The 26,020-nt window shown below is 36.8% G+C and overlaps 1 protein-coding gene and 1 long non-coding RNA gene across 6 annotated transcripts; both read left to right on the forward strand.

The window, feature by feature from the left end:
• Positions 1–3,826, forward strand: LOC130712149 (uncharacterized). Of its 5 annotated transcripts, none has more exons than XR_009010860.1 (7): positions 1–635; positions 1,570–1,611; positions 1,914–2,311; positions 2,439–2,504; positions 2,592–2,652; positions 2,874–2,947; positions 3,612–3,826. It is a non-coding gene; the product is annotated as an uncharacterized LOC130712149 (long non-coding RNA). The 5 variants fall into 5 exon arrangements; XR_009010863.1 differs by having other exon boundaries at positions 2–295; positions 522–635; positions 1,914–2,504; XR_009010861.1 differs by having other exon boundaries at positions 7–635; positions 1,914–2,032; positions 2,177–2,504.
• Positions 3,827–14,633: 10,807 nt separating this feature from the next.
• Positions 14,634–18,075, forward strand: LOC130713644 (outer envelope pore protein 37, chloroplastic). Its single transcript, XM_057563426.1, has 6 exons — positions 14,634–15,375; positions 15,454–15,543; positions 15,631–15,804; positions 15,953–16,047; positions 17,214–17,334; positions 17,600–18,075. Exons 1-6 carry the CDS (start codon positions 14,995–14,997, stop codon positions 17,729–17,731), a joined length of 993 nt encoding a protein of 330 aa, XP_057419409.1. The 5' UTR covers positions 14,634–14,994; the 3' UTR covers positions 17,732–18,075.
• The last annotated feature ends 7,945 nt before the right edge of the window (positions 18,076–26,020 follow it).

Consider the following 26,020-nt stretch of genomic DNA (forward strand, 5'->3'; position numbering starts at 1 on the left):
AGAACGTTTTTTTTCACATTTGTTTTATGAAAACACTCCGAATGCCGTTGCTAAAGATCATTACTAAATAAATAACTAAATAAAAATGAAAAACTTCGATCATCTCGTGTTGAAGGCGAACCAAAAGAAATGGGTAGGTTCAACATCATCTCGTGTTCATGGCTGTGTCGTTCCCATCGTCGAAGCCCATCCCCGCCGCGCATCGGTCATCTATCTTCAACGCCGTTTCTGAGCCACCGCGACACCACCAACCCTCGCCGGTGTTGAAAGCGAACCCAAACTCCGACTGGCAACGGTGAGAGCGACTGGAGACGGTGGCCACAAAATCGACGCTGGTCATGACCTAATCGATGCACTCACGCATCAAATCTCGAAGCTCCATTCTTCTTCTCGAAGCTCCATAATCGCTGCCTCTGCGATGATGAAATCGGAAGGATTCGGTTTCAAAGAACTTTGGTTTTCGGAAGAAGAGTGATTGATTCGTTTTGTGTCGACTTAATTTTGATTTTGTTCATTTTCAGGTTGTTCTGTATGGAGATCTCTCTCGCGCCCTTGTGATCCTCCTTCCTCTGCTCTTCATCTATGGCGGTGTCTGCTTCTACCTCCCTGGCTTAGTGCCGCAAGATTTCCAAAAGGTACATTTTCATTTCCATTTCGATTTTCTAGGTTTTCTATTCTTTGAAGTTGATTCTACCAGCTGTTTGATGAAATGCCAAGCATTTATGCAGCATTTAGTTGGTTGTTCTTTCCTTCACATTTATCTTAGTTGAAAAAATACCATAAAACTACATGCTAACCAAAACTGGACTTGGATTAGATTAGATTAGACTGGAATTCATTTTCAGGTGTCAATGAATCCACCTATTGTATGATAATCTTTTGATCTATGATTGGTTTTGGTGCTGTGACTTACAATATGTAGTCATTACTGTGACCCCAATGCCGAAGTGAATAGAGCAACATATGACATTGATGTATTACAATATATGCTAGATAGTTAGGAATGTAAAAACATGTGAGCTTTAAAGATGATGCCACACCTTAGTGACTTCATGTCATTTGCTTGACAACTTGGATTCAAAGAAGATGATAAATTACTTCATTTTTTGTATTCAATTAGCAAGTACAATTCTCCAAACTCAAGAAGATGATGCTTTAGGGGTTGGTTCTGTTATTGGTGCTGTAGACTTGGTTGTTGGTACAATCAGATAAGATATATATGTAACTGATGCTCATTCTCTTATTAGATGCTAAATATGCTAGGACTCTTATAAGTGAAATTCCAAATAAAAGTTCGTATAAGAAAGAGATAGATCTTAGGTTTGAATTTATCATTGCTTGACTATAGATTATTGAAGAAATGAACATAGTCTTTATGTTATTTGAAGTTTTGAACTAGCATATTTGTGCTGGATAGAAACTTCAATGTTTATGCAGCTAGCCCCACATGGGTGATTTGTGCAATCTTAAATAGCCCCGTAGATTTACATAGACTTTCGGTTTATGTTTTGATTGTGCTTTTTCTCACTCTCTATGTGTTAGTTTATATGCTCGTGTTTACCTTCTTAGGTTATGTGAGGGTGGAGAACTGCCGAATCAGATATTGGCCTAGTAAGTATTGGTTGATTTTGGACGTGATTGTTATTTTCCTTGGTCTAAATCTGGTCTCCTTGGCACCCTTGATTCATGTCATTACAAAAAAATGAAAAAAATTCAATTTCTCAGTCGCATGCTTTGCTTCAATCTCAATTTCAGATTTAAGTTTGTCCAAATTTTATTCATGAGCAAAATGACTTTCTGTTTTTTCATGATTTTAATTTCAGCTTGGTTCAAGAATTATTCAACTGTGCTGCATGCTTCATTCTTTGTTTATAGCCCTGAGTAATTGTTTCAACTATACCATATGTTTGTAGGTGTGGGCCTATAAATTGCTAATTGAGAATGACAATAGTGAGAAAGGGAGCAGAAACAGAAGCAGATAAAATAGTAGATGGGTTGTAATGGGAGCAGAAGCAGACAGATATAAATTGGGGTGCCAATTCCAAAAATCAGTGGCTTTTTATTTTAATGCTCTCACTTATTCCTTTTCCTTGTGAAATTACTTGAAACTTGTACTGCAAAATTGGGCTACTTAAAGAAATAAATATATAACATGTTTTAAACTTGGGGTTTGCAGGATGTGGGAACCACCTGAATCTAATGGGATGCTTTCAAAAACGCTAGCATGAACAAGAACTGCGAGTAGTCTCAGGGAATCTGTTTCCTTGGCTACATTTTCTTTCTATAAAGTTTTTTCCTCCTTCGATCAATAGTTAATAATTTTGCATAATATGTGTTAAATTCTTACCCTCCTTGCCCTGCTTATTTTATTATTTACTTTCATCTTTTCCTGTTATACATTGGTGGTTACTAATGATGCATGCTATTTTCTCTTTCAGGTAAACAGAATCATGGAACTCCCAGAAGATAGTAAGGCAGTAGCCAAGCACACAAATAGTCCCAATGTAAGGATGGGTTTTCTATACTTCATTTTCCCTGTCAAACTAGACTATGCAGAATTTGATATTTTGAATATTTTATTTTCCCAAAAGCATCAGGCATTTGAATGAAGATGTGCTTCTTTCAGAGGCTGTGCAGGATTTGGTGTCCAAGGTTCGTTTTCATCCCTTTGCTACAATCATATGCATTCTTGAAATTCTTTTCATCACCGTTAATATATGTTAAATAACTATTATACTATTTCATGCATCCTTCGCTCTACTATGCTTTGCTGTGGTGATTAGAGTAATGTGTAGTATTTTGAGTAATTTTATATTTCATCACATGTTCTCAACCAATCATAACCTTGCTTAGTAATTCCACTATTGTTGCAGGACACTGCCAATAGTTCTTCTTAACTCAAAAAAGGGCTGGAGTCAAGTTTTCCTTCTTCAAGATTGCTTGTCTGGTAGGTGATGTTCTGCTCCTAAATACTATTCAGTTTTCGCATATAGTCTATTATTCAATTAACTAATATGTGTACATGACCATTCTATATAATATACTACATGACTCTAGTTTTGGGGTTGGTTATCTGATGTAGCAGATAGCAGAGTTTTTGGGGTTGGTTCATTTGCATTACTATCCAGGATTAAATTCTGTGTTTTCTGATAGGTACATTTAGTATAATTAGGTTGGTAACAGAACACTAGTTCAGGGTCTTTTGGCATTGGGAGGCTTGGAAGATCCTTGAAGTTCTGTTGTTGTGTTTTGTAATCAAGAGGGATTTCACTATTTTCAGCAATGAAGATGCTAGTTCCTACCATATTCTTACTTTGGTTTGCTTAGTGTTGAACAGTTGTCATGCCTGCCTAGTAGAAGCTGAAACATGACAACTAGTTTATTTTCTTATTCTAAGTCTGGTAATTGAATGTAAACTATTCATGTTCCCTTGTACAAAAGAAAGGCCACAATCATGGTGCGCCGAGACGTATTTGCCCAATACTTCGTCACATGAATTAGGATGATTTGGCCATCATTTTTCACTATGCTTCTTTATTGAATGTAATTTTTTTTTATTCTTCTTACACATGTTTTATGTACTCACAGTGACTGATATTTTTTTTTTGTAGCATAATGATGATGGCAAGATGATGCTACACTTTGATGGTGGAATTTGTTGGTTTGAATGCTGTTTTAATTTGGCCAAAAATATTGTCGATCATTAGAACAATTTGCATCTTGTAGTTTGGATCTTTAGTTTATTAATTTGGATTCTAATGTATTAATGTTGATGGATTATTACGTGGATTCAAAGATGATAATGATTGACAGTATCTTTTTTGTATTCTATTAGCAAGTATAATTGTTATTAACATTTAATGATTTTGGTATTTTCAAAAAAGAAACTGATTAAATACATTAGAAAAATATTTCTTATGAATCTCCTCATATCAATAAAAGACCAATTTCCTTATAAATAAAAACAGAAGACCATTTTTTATTAATTATTAACCAAAAAAAATTATCTTATAAAATAGAACATTTCCAACCTCAATGTAAAAAACCGTTCTCATAGGTACCAAAGAGAACGTTTCTGGTATAGCAAATGCTAATGCTACACTTTAAGATTTGTTCTCAAACACATAAGAGAATTTCTCTAGTCATGTACCAAAACGCCCGGGAAAGCGTTTCCGTAGGAAAATTAGAAAAGCGTTTTCGTATCACATCAAAGGCTACGTTTTGACCCCATGTGTTGCACTATGTGATGAAAAACGTTATCTTAGATTTTAGCAACGCCTCAGACGACCACACTTGCAGAAGCGTTTCGGAAGCCAAAGGCAACGCTTTTTTAGGATTAGGCTACGTTTTTTGGGCGTTGCTGTAGACCCAAAATGTTGTAGTGGGTAAATGTGTAAGCTATAGTCAATTTCTTAGTTGAGCATCCAAGGGTGGAGATAATTGACATATGGAAAGAGGTTCAGGCCTAGATACACCTCAAAACCATGGGCATTGGCCCTTGAAGGATCAATGACTAGTTTTGGTGCAAGAGCTAGATTGGTCATTAAGAACCATAATGAACGTTCTTGGGAAATCACCTAGTAATTACCGGTCATTTAGGCTAAGTATGAAGCACTCATCCGAAGATTGCACTTCCTTTAGATTTCTAAAGCCCATGTGATACAGGTTGTTGATGATTCCCAACTAGTTATCAAACAACTCATTGAGAAGTTCAAGTATTACAAGCCCAACTTAGTCGAATATCACAATAAAGCCTTGCAGTTGTTGAAGGGTTTTGCTTATGTAACAATCATGTATGTCATAGAGAACACAACAATGAGGCAAATGATTTGGCTATATAGTTTATAAGCTGATGGTTAACATACAAGAGCTAGTATTTTGTAGGGCTGAGCAGGTTTATTTGACCCGACCCAAACCCGACTAAACCGAGCCCAAAACAGCATGAACGGGCGGGTCGGGTCGGATACATTATACCGGGTCAAGCTGTCAAGGTTCCAGTTGGGTAGGAACGGTCGGGTTCGGGTTGAATTTTTAAAACCCGTCGAAACCCAACCCGACCCGTGCTCATTATTAGAATCAGATATTTTTTTAGCAGCCACGGCCCATGGCCCAAATCTGTGTGTGAACTGTGAACTGAAGCACCTTAAACCCTAGATATATAAGCTCACATTAGTCATTCAGCTCTCCATCTCCACCGTAACTGAAGTAACACAAATTTGAAAACACCACACTCAGTCACTCAGCTCTAGCTTGGGAAGTGCGGCTGCGCATCTTCCTCAAGCTCTCCATCTCCACCGTAACTGCAATCTCCTTCTTCTCCAGGTATATCATCTTGCTCTACTTCTCTTGGACCATTTCATCTCAATCTGTTTTTTTTCTTCTTCTTTTCACTTGTGTAACTCCTTGAGCTTTCTCCTTACAGCTTAAGACTTTGAAGACGAGTTTAGTTGACATTCTCACCGACAGTGAAGACAAAAATCTGCAAGGTATGATTTTCGGATTTAGGCCTTATTTTTATTTTAGGGTTTTAGAATGATGTTTTTGTTGTGTTCTTCACTTGCTCCTTATTTTTTGTTCTGAATATCAAATATCAAGTATATCATTGTATTACACAAAAGAACTTAACATAACATTTTGAAAAGTTTTCATTTTTTTTTCACGTGTAATGTTTCTTTAGTGTTGGAAATATTTTGTTGGTGTTTGTTTTGTCACTTGGTGGTTTAAAAAATCTTTTGATCTGATCTTGAGTTTATTTTGTTGTTTGTCTCTGTTAGTGCTCCATGTTTTTCTTCAACAATGCTGGTATATGAACTTTTGAAGCTTCTTTTTGTATCTATAGCTGCTCTGTTTTAGCATTTCTCTTCCTGGCTGTTTTTGTTTTCTATTTCTGGGCCTTTCTCTTGTAATATTATTTGCTGGTTCTTTTTCAGCCTTTTTAATATGAATGAAATATTGCTTTCTTCATTCTTTCATTTCTTTGGATCTGGTCTTTGGTGAATGATTATCTTGAGATGAAACATGATTTAAGTGCTTTTTCATAAATAAAGTTACTTTCTTGTTAATTTTTTCATCTTTATTGCTCATCTCATGAATGAAATATGTTTTCCCTTTGTCTCTATACGAAATACTGCTGACTGAGTTACCTTGGCTGCAAATTGGCCAATTAGTTGGATGATGGTTTGACGTGGGATAGTTGGATAGTGACTCTTATTCTTGTCATGCTTCTGTTTTCATAACCTTATTATGCTTGTCATGCTTCTGTTTTCATAACCTTGCTCATGCTCATGATCAATTTATATATGTAAATGTTTCATACTTAAATATTGGTCTCTATCTTCTAATTGTTTTGCTTCATTGACTCAGAAATGGACCCCCCACCACCTGAAACACCTATTGAAGCTGCTAGTGAAAGGGTTGCTGCACCTCCAGTCAATACTACTGCATTAGAAGGAGGTGGTAATGGTGGAAGTCTGCCTGCTAATCAAAACCAGCCACCAGATGCTACTGAAGCAGCTACTGAAGTTCCTGCTGATGCTGCAGTGATTTACCTTCTACCTAAAAAGCGGAAGCCAAATGCAAGTGGACCTCGAAGAACATCATCTATTTGGGAACACTTCACTGAATTATCTAAAGATGAGGTCAGTGACCCTACTGCATCTTGCAACTACTGTGGTAAGAGGTACTTATGTGATAGCAAAACTCATGGCACCACAAATTTGTGGACACACTTGAAAACTTGTCCGAAATATCCATATGCAATCACTGCTGACCCTTCATTTCCTCCTGGTAAAAGCAGAGACCTAACCGCAACAAGCCTTAGATTTAATGTGGAAGCATGTAGGAGGGCTCTTGCTATGTTTGTTATTCTAGATGAACAACCTTTTAGGATAGTTGAGGGAGCTGGTTTTAAACATCTCATGAATGTATTGCAGCCACAATTTACTGTCCCCTCTAGATTTACTGTCACTAGGGATTGTTTCCAGCTGTACCTAGATGAAAAGGTGAGGTTGAGAGCCTTTTTTAGATCCAACTGCAATAGGGTCTCACTCACTACAGATTGTTGGACCTCTATTCAAAACCTCAGTTATCTAACTATCACTGCTCACTTTATAGATAATGAGTGGAAGTACCAAAAAAGAATTATTAGTTTTTCTGTAGTTCCAAACCATAAAGGTGAAACCATTGGTAGACATGTAGAGGAGGTATTGAGGGAATGGGGACTAAGGAAGGTGTCTACAATAACTGTTGATAACGCATCATCCAATGATGTGGCCCTAACTTATCTGAAAAAGAGAGTGAAGAATATGAATGGGTTGGTGTTAGATGGGGAGTACTTTCACATGAGATGTTCTGCCCACATCTTGAATCTGGTTGTTAATGATGGCTTGAAAGACCTAAACAGTTCTATTTCTGGAATTAGAGATGCTATTAGGTTTGTGAGGTCTTCCTCTCAAAGACATGCTAAGTTCAAAGAGTGTATTGAATTTTCAAATATTTCTTCAAAAAAATTAGTATGTCTTGATGTTCCTACTCGATGGAACTCCACTTTCATGATGTTAGAAGCAGCTGAGAAATTTCAAGTAGCTTTTGAGAAACTTGAATATGAAGATGCAAAATATGTTGAATATTTTGGTGCTGATGGCCCTCCTACTGCTGTGGATTGGGAGTGTTCAAGGGTGTTTGTTAAATTTCTTAGAATTTTCTATGAGGCAACAAAAATATTTTCTGCATCATTGCATGTGACTATACATTCTGCTTTTCATCAACTGGCTTTAATTCACTGTGAGCTTAAAGAGTCTTGTCTGAGCTCGAACTCTCTTTTGAGAAAGATGGGTATGGAGATGAAGCTAAAATATGACAAGTATTGGGGAAAAGTTGCTGGCATGAATAAACTGTTGTACTTTGGGGTTATCTTTGACCCTCGTTACAAGTTCAGCTATGTAGAATGGTCTCTTCAACAAATGTATGGAGAAGACCCGGATTTCTTAAAAGAAATCTCAACTAGTGTTGCTGAGAGTTTGTCTACAATGTATAACTGGTATGCTGCTACTCTTGAGGAACATGATAGGACTGGACAAACATCTCATGGCCCATTGGGGGATGTTAGGCATGAGGTAACATCTGCCCCTATTGAAGTTCCAACATATTTAGCTCGGGCAGATGCTTTTAAGAAGCATTTGATGGAAAAGAGTTCCATTGATAGAAAAAATGAGCTGGAGAGATACTTAGATGAAGCTTGTGTTGTTGGAAATGACAAATTTGAATTGCTGGTTTGGTGGAGGCAAAATTCTAGCAGATTCCCCATATTATCTGCTATGGTCAAAGATGTTCTAGCCACGCCTGTTTCAACTGTGGCTTCTGAGAGTGCATTTAGCACTGGTGGCAGAATTTTGGATAGCTTTAGAAGCTGTCTAAGTCCAGAAGTGACAGAGGGTTTGATTTGCACCCAAAACTGGTTGACTCCCGCTTTGTACCAATTCAAAGATGTCAACCTCAATGAAGAGTTGGAGAATACTGAAAGGATTGTGCAAGGTACTGACTTCTTCCTTTTTCTCTTTTCATTGTGTTTTAATATTTTAATATGGTAAATGTTAACCATTTATTTTTGTTGTCTTTTCATATCATCAAGAGATACATGGAAGATCAGCAGGAGCTGGAACATCTTCTCAGCCACCAGCTGGCTGAAATTACTCATGTCATGCAGTAGTAGTAGTACTTTTTTGGAACCATTGCATGAACTTCCTTGATGAACACATGTGATATTTTGAAGCTATTTGCCATGATGATAATTCTGGACTTTTGGAGGGTTGAAATCCAGTGTTGGTATGACTTTTGGGTGATAATAGCAACAGTGAAGAAATCTATGCAGCCAAGAAAGGTAAATAGTTAACATATTGATGGTTTTTCTTTTAGCATTATCATTTTAAGTTTATTATTCTTAACTGATGACTGAGCATCATAAGGTTCTGGTTATGCAAGGATGTTGATGCTAGCTTGTTGTTGCTGTTGTTGATTTGAGAAAGTGTTGATCTACTTTCTTGGGAAGTCAGAAGGTAGTTTCTTAATGTTGGTGCAGCTTCTTTTTTGTCCTTTAATGATCACTGAATCTGTTTTTAATATAACAAACAAAGATGTATGCTCATTTTCATCTCTCTTATGTAGATGAATGAACAAGAATGTTGTCATGTGAAGGTTTTGGGCTACTTCCTATTTTCTGTTTTGCTGTCATGTGAAGGTAGAAAAATTGAAATTATCTAGTTATGGTACTGAAGGAATTTAATAAGGATATCGCACTTATATTTGTTTACCTTGTGTGTAGATGAAACTAGGAAAGGTGATGATATATGGCAATGGCTGTTTAAAAGCTTGAAGAGGAGATGATGCAATGGTGTTTATATTTGACAGTGGCTTATAGCCCTTTTATTGTTTAATCATCTTAATGTACTATTTGAACTCAATCATGTAATATTTCTAACTTGTTGCACTCTGTTGCATACTTGCATTCAACACTTTTATGGTACTTCAAGAGTAAATGCAATGATGCATTATTCATGTTTATTTGTGGTTGCACAAGTCTTTGAATTTTTTAATTACAGGTGAATGTGGTTTTATATGATTAAAATCGTGAAAATCATGTAGAAATATTATTTGATTTTTTTTTATGAGCAGAAATATCATTTGATAATTTGGGTCTTTCAAGTATTTTTTTTTTCCAAAAATGACTGAATGTTTGTTTACATAAAAAAACAGCCAGGCCCAAAAAAAATATAAAAAAATAGTCAGGCCCAAAAAAAACATGCAGACCACTTCCTTAGCCCAACCCGCTCCAACCCACCCGCTGACCCGTTCTAACCGTGTTAACCCAACCCGATTTACCCGAAATAGCAATAGGGCGGAAATGGGCCCAAATGATGTCTTCTCGGTTTCAGTCATTTTGGGCTAATTGGACCCGTAACCGACCGAACCCGACCCGTGCTCAGCCCTAGTATTTTGTACCCGTGCCCTGCACGGGTTTATAATGATAAAAAATATATAGCGAATTTGATAAATGATATTTAGTTTTTAAAACCACAAATCTAAAGAAGTCCACAAAGAACAAATGTATATGGTTTTTATGTAACTCATCACATAAAAATATTGCAATGTCTATGACCTAAATTGGTTCAGTGCGTTGTGTTTAGGTAATATGGTTTTGTTTGATCAAAATCATCCCAAAATCATGTCCGCAGAAAAATCATAAATATAATCATGCATATGTTGGTTGTATTTGGATAAAAAAAAACAACATATAAAGCTAACTATCATGTAAGTTGTTGTGTTATAGAAAATCAACTTGCTCAAGTGTATGACTTAAATCAAGCAATTGAAAGTATAGGACGCATTTATGAAATTATAGGGATCAAAAATGTAATTAAGCTAAAAATAAACTTGGTTAGTTCATAGAAAAATAACTCTGTTCTTAATGAATAATTTTTTCCCGTATTTACTTTATTTTATTTAAGGAAAATCATTAGGGAAATCATTTATGTAAATTTAATTTTCAGTGTAATTATCTCAGTTGCAATAAAAATAAAAAATAGCTAAGTATTAATTATTAGCTCATATATATTACTTCTTCTCTATTAAATTAAGAATATTCACGCAATGAACAAAAATGAATATTTCATCAAAGAGAGTTTATTCTTAATAACTTTTCTAGTATTGTGACTGATGTGTTGCATGAAGAACATTCATTTTTATTTATAGCGTAAATTTTTCATAATTTGTATTATTTTTGTTACGTTTATAAGAAGTAAGTTCATGTCCTCCTATGATAGCTCAAGTGGTAACGAATCCCAACTACTGCCTAAATGCTAGATTGAAATGGTAGTGCAGGGGAATTCATAACCCTGCAATTAGTGTGTTGGACTCACGAATTTTGCCTTAATCTTCCATTGGTGAGAGCTGTGCGAATTTTCCTTGTGCCTTGTGCACACAGTAAGCTGAGGCAGTGATGTATTGGCTCCCTGCAGTAGTGTAGACAATAGAGGCACGTATTGTTGTTAATTTGCAATCTCTCTGTTTTATCTAGATGGTGTTCTCACAATTACGGTTGATGTACTTGGCTATTAAGCCTTCTTATACTCATCTGTAATTGGGGTACTTCTAGTACCCTTTCTTACTTTATATATAATACAATTTGGCATTCCAAAAATAAAATAAAATCATAATACAAAATTAAAATAATTACAAAATATAGAAGAGTGAAATGAATGCTTGAACAAAATCATACTCATGGATCCATGTATGAATTCAGCTGAGATCCTTTGTCATGACTCTCACTACCCCTAACAAATGGAAAGCTTAAAACTGCATGTAAATGCATAAGAAAGACATAAGATAACATATATACAAATTCATAAAATAAAAAAACTCATTGCAGTTGATAAAAGTCGACAATGGGTATTGTGAAAATAAGAATTTATATTACAAAGGAAGAATCATGAATGCTTTCTTCACTGCTTTAATACAACCGAGACCGAAAGAATTTAATAGGAAGAAAGAAGGATTACCTACTATCTTCATTAGGAATTTATGATAAAAGGGAAATCAACCTTCAAATAAGCTTCGGTCTTCGTCCAGTACCTAAAAAAAGTGCAGATAAACATTGAAATCACATCATAATGGAAAAATGAAACGAAAGTGACGTCAGTACATGAACATTATAAAACAATAATGAAATAGGGAAGGGGATTATAGCTAAAAAAATTAAACAAAAAGAAACATGTTGCAAAGGATAATGAAGAAAAAATGCTCGATCTCATGAACGAAAAGTTTAATGTGATGTAAATTCTACTTCTAGGACACCTTGAAGGAATCATTGGAAGTTGCTGAAGCATATTTATTTTCAAATTTGAAGAAATAGGACTAAAGTTGTGTGAGAATTTGTGAGATGGAGAACGTGAATTATGAACTGTGATATTGGTTTTTCTTATAATGAAATTTTTTTAAAAAAAATATTTTATATTTTGAATTTTGTATTTTGAATTTTCCTCTTTTTTTGTGAGTTGAAAATAGATAAATATATGACCAAATGCATTAGTAATCTAGAGATTTTATTAAACAAAATTATGAATTGATGGTTACAGAATGTATCGGATTAATGGTTGTCAGTTTGTTACGTATTTTTTTTATTTATTTTTACTTATATTTTGAATTTTCAAATAGCATAAGTTTAGTGTATGATAATTATGAAGCTTGCATATTGAAAATTTTATGATTTTTAATAGCTTGACACATGTACCTAAAATTATGGAATCTGTAGATTGCTGACACCTAAGCTTATGATCAGTGGCGGAACCAGGAATTTTGTGAAGCCTGGGCAAAATTTAGAACCGTAAATCGACACATGACACAATATATAAATAGTTATAAATTGAAATAAAAAAAAGACTCGTCATTTTGCTAGCCAAAGTGTAGCTGGAGTAACTTGGGTTTCATTCCATTTACACGTGATACATCCAAGAAGACAATACAAGATAAGAAAAAATAGAACATGCTAACAATATGCCCTTTTCACTTTGTCTTGAATATTCGGAGCATGCTCATTAATTTGTTTCGTATGACCTGGATCACGCACAATCTCATTTGGATTACACTCATTGACAACATTAGGCGGAGACTCTACTTCGGATTCCGATTGCACAACATTCACATTCTATATACTTGCTCTATCAACCAAAAACCTTCTCATCTCTAAAATTTAATAAATTAAAGTTAATATTCAACGATATAGAACGAAAAAATAACTAATAAATCAAAACCAATTTTTTGTGCTGCTTTTCAAGATCTCCAATTTTCTTCTGGTCTTGAAATGTCTGAGACTGAGAGGGATAATTTTAAAAACAAAACTCTAGAAAGATAACATCACTGCATTTACACTAGCATAAATTATTTCACAAAAACTTCTTATTTGTCTTTCCCTTCATAAGTGGCAATTTCATAATCCAGCATTCTTGGAAGAAATACTTTCACTAGAAATATGAAAGCTAATTTGATGTTCACCTCAATATTTTCATACAAATGAGGAGCATGTTTTATTTCGCAAAAGCATTGTATAAATTATGGTATGATCTTAAATATTGTATTCTTCAATAAAAGGCTAAAAACTAATTATACAGAAGACAAGTCTTTTTTTTTGTAAAAGTTGGAAGATGTTTCATTGAAATGGACTCAATCCAAAGAATACATCAAGATTGGCAATAAACAACCTAGAAATACAATGCTAAGCACATGGCCTGCCACCTAGACTAGAAACAAACAAAGATAGGGACTAAAGACAGTTCATGGAACCGAGGCTAGAGACCACGTGAAGAAGCCTTGTATCTCATTCCTTGACTATTAATGAATCACTATAAGTCTTGCTCAATTATGTTTTGCCCAATTTTTTGATTTTTTACGCCCAAAAACGCCCTATACGGCCCAAATAAAAAATTACTTTTTGGCCATGGAGCCTGGGCACTGGCCCAGGCAGGCCAGGTGGTAAAACCGCCTATGCTTATGATGACTCCCAAACTATATAATATTAGATTAGATTATAAATTCCTAACATATGTCATGTAAACTGATATACAAATTGGAAGGGTTAATTCACTAAATATCTACAAAATTCATTAGCTAAGGTTGATGACAAACTCAAACAAAAATCGTTGAAATATAATCTTATGATCTTCCTTACTTCGACACAGTGACGGATCCAAAAAATTTATATTGTGGGGGCAATATACAAATTTTTTATCACAGCACAAAAATTTATAACATATGAATTATAAAATATCACTATTAAAGATAAAAAAAAAATTAGAATTCACCAAATAGTATATATGTTTTACCAACATAATATATTAGTTTGAAAGCGTGATGATTATAATAAAATTACCTTTCCGAGACCCATTTGTGGCCAAATAAAAATTGTGAATAATATGTTGTTGATATATAAAACACACCTCCGTTTAAGAGATACAGGAATAGAATAGAGAGAAATAAGAAATGTGATAAATGATGTAATATGAGTGAAAAAAGAAAATAGGAAGAGAATATAAAAAATGAAAATGAAATGAAAGAAAAAATGAAGTGTGAATAAATTAGTACTTAAAAATTGTAGTCATCTAACCTCAAAAATAAAAATAAAAGCCACAGTCATTTCAGCTACAGATACTAGACCACGGTAGCTGAGATTTGAGAAGTATATATATGTGTTGCTCTTTTTAAAAATATTGTGAGTTTGTGACTAATTGGTTTTATTAAATAAAAAACATGGTAATCTTTTTAAGAAACATGGCAAGTTAAGTGGAACTTGAAGGGGGTACTTACTACTTACTGTAAGCTTAAAGTTCAAACTTATGATTGGATGCAATATGAGTGCGTGGGAACATTTGTAAGTATTTGTTGGGGGCAATATATCTTAATACTAATGTTATTAATGTTTTTTATGGAAATCAGGTGGGGGCATTTGCCCCACCCTTGCCCAATGTACATCCGTCGCTGCTTCGACAGAGATCAACAATAGAGAAACCACATTTTCTATTTCTAAGGAACTGAAGCTTTCGTTTTTATGCATGTGGAAATATTCTAAAAGCTTCGAAATATCTATTATTTTCTACCGAAGTCTTTAAATTTGTCCATAAACATAGTTCAAATACACGCTTACCTTTATTCAGCCGCTTCGACAAGTTGTGTCAACAACTGATCTGATGCTTTCAATTGTCCCACGCTACAACTAGCCTGCCTTTTTCAGTTACTTAACTAATCGTTACCATTTTTAAATGTGAACATTTTCATAAGCAAAAATATTTATCAGCAAATGTGGTCACAATTCCATGAGGTGGGCTAGACTATCCTAGCTCCTTTCTATAGTGAACACGTAAATTGTCTTATGTATTCTTTCTCCTTTTCCACACAATTGAAAAACTTAAATGCTGGATTGGGATTAGTGAGATAAGGAGAAGTCGGTGGATGGCGGAGATGGAATCAGGAGCCGGAAACCCTAATTACGTCGTCGCACCCGCCCCGACTGATCCTCCTCCGCCACAGTTAACACATAGCAGACGACCTATCCTCTCATTTCCGACGAGGCCGGCCGTACGAGTTACCACTGAGTTCGATAGTGAAAGCGCAGTCTTCTTCAATAAAATTTCTTGCAAGTTCTTAGACAGCCTCGCCAAGTTGAAGTTTTCATTCCACAATAACAGTAAAGGCGACATCTCCGAACCTCAGATCAGCTTCGTATCAAAAAACCTTAGCCTCCACTACGACCTCGAAGACCACAATGCTCTTGTTAAGAGCTCCATCGATGTTGGTCCAAGATTTCAACTCAAAGCTGCTCATGATGTCAAGGTAATATTATATAATCTGTCTATACAACTGCAGCAATTAATCGGCCTATCCTGTCTCAATTTTTCTTCTCATTTTTAGGCTCAACAAGGAGAGGTTGCCATGGTTGCTAACTTGGCTAATCCTGGCTATGCACTTGAACTATCAACTGCAGTTCCTTCTGTTGGATTGGTTCGTATCATCATATGATTATCTCTTTTTTTATTTCCTTTCACTATCATATGCAAAAATGTTAATTCTAGGCCCTCATTTTTGCAGCCAAAAGCAACCTTTAGATTTCCTGTAGGTGAAGTTTCACTACAGGAGAAAGAGGAGGAGGAAGTCAATAATAATTTGTTGTCAGTGAGTGGAATTCTTAAAGGTCGGTTTTTGAATGGAGTCTGCACTGCCCAGTACAAGGATGACGACTTGAAATTAGGATACTGCTATAAGGTAGTAGGATTAACGCCTCGGCTCCTCTATGTTTTTGTGGATATCTTGAATTTATTGCCTTCAATGCCAGTAATTCTGTCTATTATTAGGGTTTGGTTGTTTACTTACTTGAGTTGAGACTAGTGCTGAATGTTTCAAATAAATGCAGGACGACGAACTGTCATTTCATCCAGTGTTCTCTCTCCCTTCAAATGCTTTAACATTTGCCTTCAAGCGTCAGCTTGGTCCCTCTGACAAGCTAAGGTTAGGACACCTTCTTGAGAGTTCTCCATTTATATCTCCACTGTTGTTGTTGCTCTCCCATTCTTTTTTATTGATATTGGGTGTAGGCTATAGAAAGAAAGAATTATAAATACATAATCTGCGCTGGTAACATAGGTCTACACGTGTTGTCTGTAGATTGATAGATTCTGAGCTACTGTGTTCAGTTTCTCTGATCTTTATCTTTACCAATAAAGATCTATACATTGTGTAAAATCTGAACATTATGTTTATTTTTTAATATGTCATGTGCCAGTGACTGGTGAAGCTTTGAATGGTGGCATCTGAATATTGCTAAAATACTTGGGAGCATCTCCAGTTTAGTCATCTAAATGCCCAAAGAGAATTGTTTTCCCCGTTACTTGCATTCTTCCTGGCCATAATCTTATGACCTGTCTAAGAAGATCCTGAAATCTGGTATTAAAATTGTTTTGCCATGTTGTGGATCAAATCTGATAGGGACTGGTTTTACTGATAACAGTAATAGAGGGTATACCAAGAGGAAAATTCTGGACTGCTTGGAATACAAACAAACTAGAAAAAATACAGAATAAAGAGGTTCACAGAGAGAGAGAGACCCGTCCTTTGGAACAGCTAATCCATCCAAAACCACTCTCTACACAATTGTTTTGCCTTCCCATCTACTACTCTCTGCTTTTTACCATTTTCTCTAACATAATTCGCACCTGCCTCAGTCCTCCCTCCCTTGTTTTCTCATGTCTAGGCAGTCACTCCCTCTCCCTTTTTTAGTGATAGGTGGGTGTGGGTTCTATCATAATCTTAGTGAACTTGTTCATCTAATTTTATACTTTCAAACACAAAGTTTACTGGCAAAGATGTAACACAATATGAGGAAGAAATTTTTTTTCTATATGCTCACTGTCTGGCATGGTTCAGCATTTATATTTAGTTGTTACTTGGCCTACTCAATTTTTTTTTAAGTTTCCATAAAATCCCAGCCATTACCAAAATGAAAACAAAAAGTAAAGTATTTAATAAAAAGATAAGTATTACTTGCTTATTTAACTAATTGAAAGCATTTACTAAATGCTCCTTAATCCATACCTTGAAGACACTTGTTAGTAATACCCTTAAAACATTAAGCTTGTCTCCTTGCTGACATGAATTTTTCAATATTTTATGGATAGTTACTGGTACAATTGTGATTCCAACTATTGGAGTGCTGTCTACAAGCATACCTATGGTAAAGATTTCAAATTTAAAGCTGGTTATGATTCAGAGGTTCGCCTTGGCTGGGCATCCCTTTGGGTATGTGTTTAATTTTGCAATTATGAAATATGCTATCCTTGCAGTTATTATTCCTCATACACAACTACTCTGCATTTTTTAACTGTGGCTTCTTAACTCTGTCCATCCTTTTACGCAGGCCATACATATTAGCTGTTTGTTAAGTTTGAGCTCTTATCTTTCAAAATAATAATTATTGATAGCTTCCGTAGATGTACTGCACCTGTATTGTGATTTTACAGGCTTAGGTTAGACATCACATGACATGCTATCCTGCTTCATTCAGGTTGGAGATGAAGGTGGAAAAGCCAAAACTGCTCCGATGAAGATGAAAGTTCAATTCATGCTTCAAGTGCCACAAGACGATATCAAATCTTCAGCTTTGATGTTTCGAGTTAAGAAGAGATGGGACATATAAGGGTCTTCTGGAAAAAGTTCTAGTGTTTTACATATGAAAAATAGGTTCTTGTTTTTGGCAGATTCATGGTATTGTAGTTTGTTGCATGGACACTTTTGCAAGTGATACTGAGTTACTGACCATTTGACTGGCTGGTACTTCTCCTGTTCTCCAAGTCAGCTAATTCCTTAGCAGTATGGCAAAAGTTTGGGCTAAGTTTCTGTTGGAACAATTTTCAACCGTACAAAATTTGTATAAATAGTTTTCTGATTTGATAGTTGGTAGATTATGGTTATCAGATGGGGACTATCATTTGGCAAAGGCCATGCCACTTTGCAAGTTGTTGTCTTAAAACAATTCCTTCACACCTTTGGTGGGATAAAGTTGATTAGTTAACAGCATTAGGTTTGGTCAGGTGAGGTCTACGTAGTGTTCTGACAATTTTTAACGGATCCACCATTTTTCCTCCTTTGATCTCCGCAGGCATTCCTCCACTGCTTATTATGTTTAAATTCGAAAAATGGTTACGGGTGTCAGGGATGAATATAGGTAAATATGCTAGAAGGATCTTGATTTGGAAGCAAAGAAGTCATAAATGGTAAAGGAGGAAAGAATCGCAAAGGCAATTTCATCCGCAAAGGGTTGAAAATCAACTATGATTTCGCCTAGTGGGTTTTCTCCCCTTCTTCCTTGATCATGAACGAGATTGGCCATTTGATTTAGTTCACGTGAACCGGCTAAATTTTTCACATGAGTTAGTAGTGTTGGTTCTGCTCATGCAGGTTGGCAATATTAGCCATCAATTCTCGAATCAGTCTTTGAGATTCCCACCTGTCTCCGTTGGGATAATCATGGTCACCATATTCGCTCGAATGGGATAGTAAATTCCAGGGTTGAGTCCTAAGAAAGTTTTATCAAGGGCACCAAATGTTCACAAAAAAACTCTAAAAATAAAGCTTTGGTTCGTGACTTTGCTTCTTGGAATTCGAAGCGTACATAGCTATGAAGTGTTAGAGTGCCTCTTAAATAGTGAATCAAACAATTAGAGCATCTGTAACACCCCCACTTTTCGTTATTAGGTTATTTATTATTTTATCTTAATTATTATTATGCTATATGGTATTTTGATAATTTATGTGATTTAATTAGATGATTATGTCCCTCCTTCTTGTGTGAGACTTATTATGCATTGTGTGACTGCTTCCCAACTCTCAATCTTGTGGAATGGGGAGCGTCTTCAATCCTTCCCTGCTAAAAGGGGCTTGAGACAAGGTGACCCTCTTTCTCCTTACTTATTTGTGCTTTGCATGGAAAGGTTTAGTTCTGCCATCGCTACTGCAGTTATGGATGGAAGGTGGGATCCTGTTTGTACTGTTAGGAATGGCCCAGGCTTATCCCACCTGTTCTTTGCTGATGATGTGCTTCTTTTCATTAAGGCAAAGGATAGTCAGGTGAGACTCTTGAAGAAATTACTGGATAATTTTTGTAAAGCTTCTGGCCTGAAGGTGAATGAGGCAAAGTCAAAAATCCTTGCGTATTCAGGTATTAGTAATCAAAAGAAAGCTAGTATTGCTAATATTGCAGGTATTCTTTTTACTGAGGACATTGGAAGATACCTGGGATTCCCTATATTCCAGAAGCGGATTACAAAGGAGGACTTTAATTTTATCTTTGATCGTATCAATTCTCGTCTGGCGAATTGGAAATGCAAGCTCCTTAATAAAGCTGGGAGGCTCACTCTTGCTCAGTCAGTTATATCTTCAATGCCAGCTTACTGCATGAGTCAGGTTTGGGTGCCTCAAGGTGTGTGTGACAAGTTAGACTCTATCATTAAAAATTTTATTTGGAAAAATAGAGATGGCAAGGGATTAAATCTGGTCGGCTGGGATCGAGTTGCTGTGCCTAAGCGTTTTGGTGGTTTGGGACTAAGGAAATCTAGGGATCACAACGTTGCTTTGCTGGGTAAACATGTTTGGCAGATTCTGGGTGAGCAGGATAAACCTTGGGTTCATCTCCTCAAAGCTAGTTATTTTCCATCTCAATCCTTCCTTGAGGCGGAGGTGCAACGGGGTTCACCTGTTTGGAGAGCGTTTCAGAAAACAGTTGCAGTGTTAAGGCCTGGTTTTGAGTTTAAAGTTGGGGATGGCCTATCCTCGTTCTGGTTTTCTTCCTGGTGCACGACACAACCTCTGGGCCAGCAAGTGCAGTACGTTCATTAAAAGATGTATGGGATGGTGATAGGTGGAGGCTGGAGCGTTTGTGGACAGTGCTTCCAGAGGACCTTGTTGAAAAAATTAAAGAGTTCCCTGCCCGTATTAATTCTCATGTGCCAGATAGTATTCGCTGGACAGGGCATGTTAGTGGCGAGTATTCGACTTCTACGGGGTACAATTGGCTCATAAATCATAGAATGACCGTGAATGAAGTTGCTCCCAGTGGTCACTTGCATTGGAGTTGGATTTGGAGACTGAAGGTCCCGTTAAAGTGCATCATGCTCATCTGGCTGGCGGTGCATGATGCGCTTCCGACTAACTATTGTCGCTTCAGGCGTGGCATTGCTCCTTCGGCACTTTGTGTTCGCTGCAATAGTGGGGAGGAATCAGTCCTTCATAGTCTTCGTGATTGCCCCATGGCTATGCGGGTTTGGAATATGATGGGTTTTGACACTTCTAGCGTTGTGTTTGGCCTGTTAGATTGCCAGCGGTGGCTTCATGAGGTGTTGTCAGACTCGTGCTCCATGGCTGTAGCGACCTGTGGTGGATTTGGCGCGCTCGGAATGCTTTCTGTATGGAGAATCTCAGCATGAGTGATCAATTCCTAGGCACTAACATTGCTGTCATGGGGGATGAGGTGGGACGTTGGCTTGCTGGCCTTGATAGTGGCTCGTCTTCATCCCCGCGCTTGGTCAGGTGGCAACCCCGTGATCCTAACTGTCTGATTATCAATGTCGATGGGAGCGTGAGAGGTGAACCGCGAAAAGGTGGGTTTGGAGGCTGCTTCCGCAGTGGAATTGGTCAATGGTATGGGGGGTTCTATGGGCACTGTAATGACCCCAATATCCTGCACCTTGAGCTGTTAGCCATCTTTCATGGTTTATCCTTGGCCTGGAACCGTGGTGTGCGCGTTGTGGAGTGCCAATCTGACTCCCTTGATGCTGTCAAATTGGTCTCCTCTGTTCCTCCTTTAAGACATTCCTATGCATCCCTTATATGGGATATTAAGGATCTTCTTAGTCGCTCTTGACAGGTGGTGGTGTATCATACGCTGAGGGAAGGAAATGCTTGTGCAGACTTCTTAGCGAAGCATGGAGCGGAGCAGGATATGCCTTTAGTGGTTATAGAGCAACCCTTGGAGGGTTTGAGGTTTTTGGTTTTGGCTGATGCCTTGGGAGTCTCCTCTGTGAGGCCTTAGCTGTCTTTTTCTTTATGGAATGTACCAAAAAAAATTAGATGATTATGTGATTATGTGATTTAATTAGATGAAAAGGTCATTAAATGATTTTATTAGATAATTAAGTTATTATGTGATATAGATAAATAAGGGTTTTAGGTTTTAAGTGAGTAGTTGGGAGTGGGGCCCATTGTAAGATTATTTAAGGGTTATGACTTATGAGAGAATTAAAAAGAGAGAAATCAGAAAATTAGGATTAGAGAAGCAGCAGAACAAAGAAACACGTGAAAGGTGAAGGAGAGGAGAAAAGGTGGAGAAAACCTAGAATTTGATCTTCAAGAAGAAAAGGGTCAAGGAGGCTTTGTACCGGTGTCATAGAAGGTAAGGGTTTGAATTTACCTTGTATAATTGTAGAATAACAGAGGTTGAGTTTAACATGAAGGAACCCCCATCTTCTTTATCTTTAAAAATTCAGAACTGAGAGACTGTGTTGAGTGTTAACATGTGGTGAGCAAAATTGATTTTGAGCGAAATTGAGGTTTTGGGGAAAATTGGGTTCTGTTCTATTCTGCCCGCAGATACCCTAACAGTCTGTGTTGTAGAGAGCATAACTCTCTCTACAGAATTTCAAATTGAGTGAAACCAATTTTGTATGAAAGCTAACTCATAGGGCTATGTTGGCTTATATTTTCATAATTTTTCGATTGCTGGTTCAATACCAGAATCATCTGCAAGTTCATTCTGTTTCTTCCCGCAGACACCCTAGCAGCCTGTGTTGTAGAGAGCGTAACTCTCTCTAAAGAATTCCGAATTGAGTGAAACTAATTTTGATTGAAAGCTAACTCATAGGGTTATATTGGGTAATATTTTCATAATTTTTGGATTGCTGGTTCAATACCAGAATTATCTGCAAGTTCATTCCGTTTCTGCTCGCAGACACCCTAACAGCCTGTGCTGTAGAGAGCATAACTCTCTCTACAGAATTCCAAATTGGGTGAAACCAATTTTATATGAAAACTAACGTATAAGGCTATGTTTGGTAAAATTTTCATAATTTTTGGAGTGCTCGTTTAGTACCATAATTATCTGCAAGTTTGCTATGTTTCTGCTTATTTCTGTGATTGATTCTGGAACTGGTTCTAGTAATTGATATGAGACATTTGATGATTTTGTGTTGCTATTTTGTCAGTGGAATAGTGAATGATTTGATAATGATATTGAAGTGTTATTTTGTGCAATTTTGGTGTGATTTCCGTTATGGAATTTGGTGAGAAAATATGTTATATATTTGGGGCTGGAGTGGTCTCAAATTGCATGTTTTAATTTATGAGTTTTTGCACGAAATACACTTCATTTAGTCAAGAGGCAACGTGTCGGTTTTCATCGGAAAACTGAGGTTTGTCCCAGAACTGGAGTGGTTCTGGAAGTCTGGCGTGGACTTCATTGGTGGTTAACTGTCTAGAGTGGACGCGGTGATACCGCTAAGGTTAACAATTGGTACCACATGCATACATTAGAGTCTCACACACTAAGTTTCACGTTTTCAATGGTTTTATGTGTTTGGTGATTTGTTGAAGAATTGTTTTGCTGTTGTGGTAAAGTCGAATTATTATTCTTCTTTAAGCTTATAATTTTCCGAAACATCAATAAGAATTGTGAAACTGTCTTGAGAGAAAATATTATAATCACTCAGATTTTAAAGATAATGTGAAGAGTTTATAAAGCAGGATCTGAATTAGTTACTTGCTCTTTGTTATGCTATATTTTATACAATGTAAGTTCTTACCCTTCTGTTGGAATGATGTTCTATGCGACATCGCTCAGGTACTGGAGGTAGAGATGTGGCTCATGAGGAGTAGCTTCAGAGAGTCTTAACTTATGTTATTATTATTATTATTATAAAATAAGTGTCTTGCTCTGTAATGTAACACTGGGTAGATATTTTACGTTACTTTTACATTTTTGTTGAGAAGATTTTATAACCTCTCCTTATGGAAGTTGTTGAATAATTTTCTAAATTATGGCGATGTCGTACTGTTGATGACCGAAGTGCTTATGAAATTAAGTTCTGAGTATGATCAATTTTATTGGAATATCATGGAAGATAAACCTATTTAAATAAGTGATTTTATGCATCATAGAATTATCTGGCTGGTTTAGAAATTTTATTGGTAGGAATAATTTATTCTTTGAAAACCATATGAGTTTATAAATTTTCAAACACAATCAGTGTTAATTTTAATGAGTTTTCGTGAAGAAGTGTAATACTCCCTTGATATGTGTTTAAACTCTGATAAACGTTTTTAAATAAAACAATGGGAAAAGGGGGGTGTTACAACATCTTCAATCTCCAATGCAAGGTTCTTAGTTCTTATTTTGGAGTTAAGAACTAAGAACTTAGAACTTTACCATTGGAGATGCTGACATGGACTCCTTAGTTTTTAAAAATAAGAACTCAGTTCTTATATAAGGAGTTTTACTTTTTGAGTTCTTAGCTTAAAACATTAATTATTTCTCTCTTATTCAAATTATTTTATTACTTTATGAGTTTTGTTTTATTACTTTATGAAAGTAAAAAATATAAATAATGTGATTGGTGGGACCAAATGAATAGTGGTAAGAACTAAGAACTAAGAACTCATTGTTGGAGCAAAATTTTTTAAGAGTTGCTTAAACACATGTGGCAATACGGGCCCACATAAATAGTGCTAAGAACTAAGAAATAAGAACTAGCATTGGAGATGTTCTTATAGACTCGTAATCCAAATCAATTACTCTTTTTTGGAGAAGAGATTTACATTGAAAAATCTAGAAGTAATTAAACTAGAGCTAAACTGACAAGAAAGAGAAACAATCTAACTGATCTCAACAAAAGTTGAAAACTTAAGAGTAATTATACAGGTAAGTCGCAGAATCCTCACCAAAAGATAAGCATGTCCTAAACTAGTGAGTAACCCCTTAGCCCTGTGGATAATGCCAACTCTCTCCAATGTAAACACTAATCAATCTACAACAGAGTCAGTTCTTGTGGGTTTTCTATAGACTGTTTGAAAATATACTTAGCACCCCTCCCCCTCTTCTTATCACCCCTCTCATCTTCTCTGCCACCCAACCACGCCGCTCGCGAAGCAGCGTCCTTCTTCTGAAGTCTAGCATCCAAAGATTCCCCAATAAGCTTCTTTCCAGTTCTGAACTTAAAATGCACAGTCGGCCTTGCAGCCGGAAGCACCATTTCCCTTCAACCCCATCATCATCACACAAACTACCACCCCCTAGCACCTCAATCGCATGAGCAAAAAGCCTCCAACACAGAAACACGACTCCCATCCGAAACCGTCAGAATCTTAGCCGGAGAAACATCTTTATCAGCCATTCCAGGATCCAAAGCAACACCAGCAGGTGCTGCAGTAGTAGTAGTAGTTGTTGTTGTGGTTTTTGCTGACCCATTACACAAATTAATTACTACTTGAAGACATTATTTATGAAATTGACCAAAACTTAATTTCCCTCATCTTAGAGGCCAAATAGCTAGCCTACAACATATAGCAAATAACTTCATTTCTAATTATTAATTGATTTTAAGTGGAAAACATAAAATGCTAATTTTTCCTTCTTGTAACCAAAAAATATTTAAAATGCTAATGTGCTGAATACAAACTCTAGTTGTACCAATAATAAGATGTTAGTCTAGTAATAGGGATTAGGGAAAATAGATTCCATAAAAATGTAAGTATGAGTTTAAATCTTAAAAAAGACATGGTTCGAAGGTGTTTGAAACGGATAACGGTATTTGTGAAAATAGGTATTAAAACATTTTTTTCATTAGTTATTAATTTGAAGACAAAATGGGGTGGGTCCCGCGCCTTGATTCTGGGGGCTGTCAAGCTTTCTAGTTTTGAGAGCAACTCCAACGCTGGTTTCTTAGACCAGTTGGAGTTGCTAAGGAACCGTTTCTTATTTTTTGCAGCATTGGAGCTGATCTATGTGGCAGTTTTAGTTTCTTAACTACAGTGCAGAGTTCCTTGTGCAAGGAACTCTGCTTTTTGGTTCCTTAACATTAAAAAGTAATATTTTCTCTCACTTGCTTCAACTGAATCCAGAGGGAAACGAAACAGAATGAAGGAAATCAACACAGTGCTTGCTCTTAAACCAGAATTCCAGAAATTTTATTCAACAATAAAATAAATACAAAATTATAATGAAATGTTTTAGAAGAAAGAAGATGTACAAATTTATTTACAACAGAAGATAAATTTTTTTACATAGAAAAAAAATAAAAAAACACAGAAGCTGAAAGGGAAGAACAGGAGCTCCGATCCGCTCATTTTCTCTGATCTGGTGGCGGTGGCAGAGGGTGGCCCTTGAGGAAGGCTTGCATGTCTCCGATCCAGTGCTTGAGGGGCGATTTGGGTCGAGATTGAAGCTTTGGTGGCGGCTGGGGTGTGTTTTGGTTGCGGTGAGGGGGCGGTTTTGGTGGCGGTGAAGGTTGTTTGGTGGCGGGTCAGTGGCGGTGAGGTGGTTTTGGTTGTGGTTGTGGGTGTTTGGTGGCAGAGAGGTGGGTTTTGTTTGAGGTTGTGGGTGTTAGGTGGCGGTGAGGAGGGTGGTGAGGGTGAGGAGGCCGTGAGGTGGCGGTGGTGAGGGTGAGGAGGCCGTGAGGTGGCGGTGAGGAGGGTTTGGTGAGGAAGAAGAAGAGGACGAAGGAGAAGAGGACGAAGGAGAAGAAGAGGACGAAGGAGAAGAGGACGAAGGAGAAGAAGAGGACGAAGGAGAAGAGGACGCAGGTGATCGGTTGGTGAGGTTGGAGAAGAAGAGGACGAAGGAGAAGAAGAGGACGAAGGAGAAGCTGCGTGAGAGAAGAGAGGAAGAAGAGAGGAGCGGCTAGGGTAGAATGGAGAGTGAGGGAGGAAAAGTAGATTATAT

Source organism: Lotus japonicus, chromosome 4 (genome assembly GCF_012489685.1).
Source record: "Lotus japonicus ecotype B-129 chromosome 4, LjGifu_v1.2".
Taxonomy (NCBI): domain Eukaryota; kingdom Viridiplantae; phylum Streptophyta; class Magnoliopsida; order Fabales; family Fabaceae; genus Lotus; species Lotus japonicus.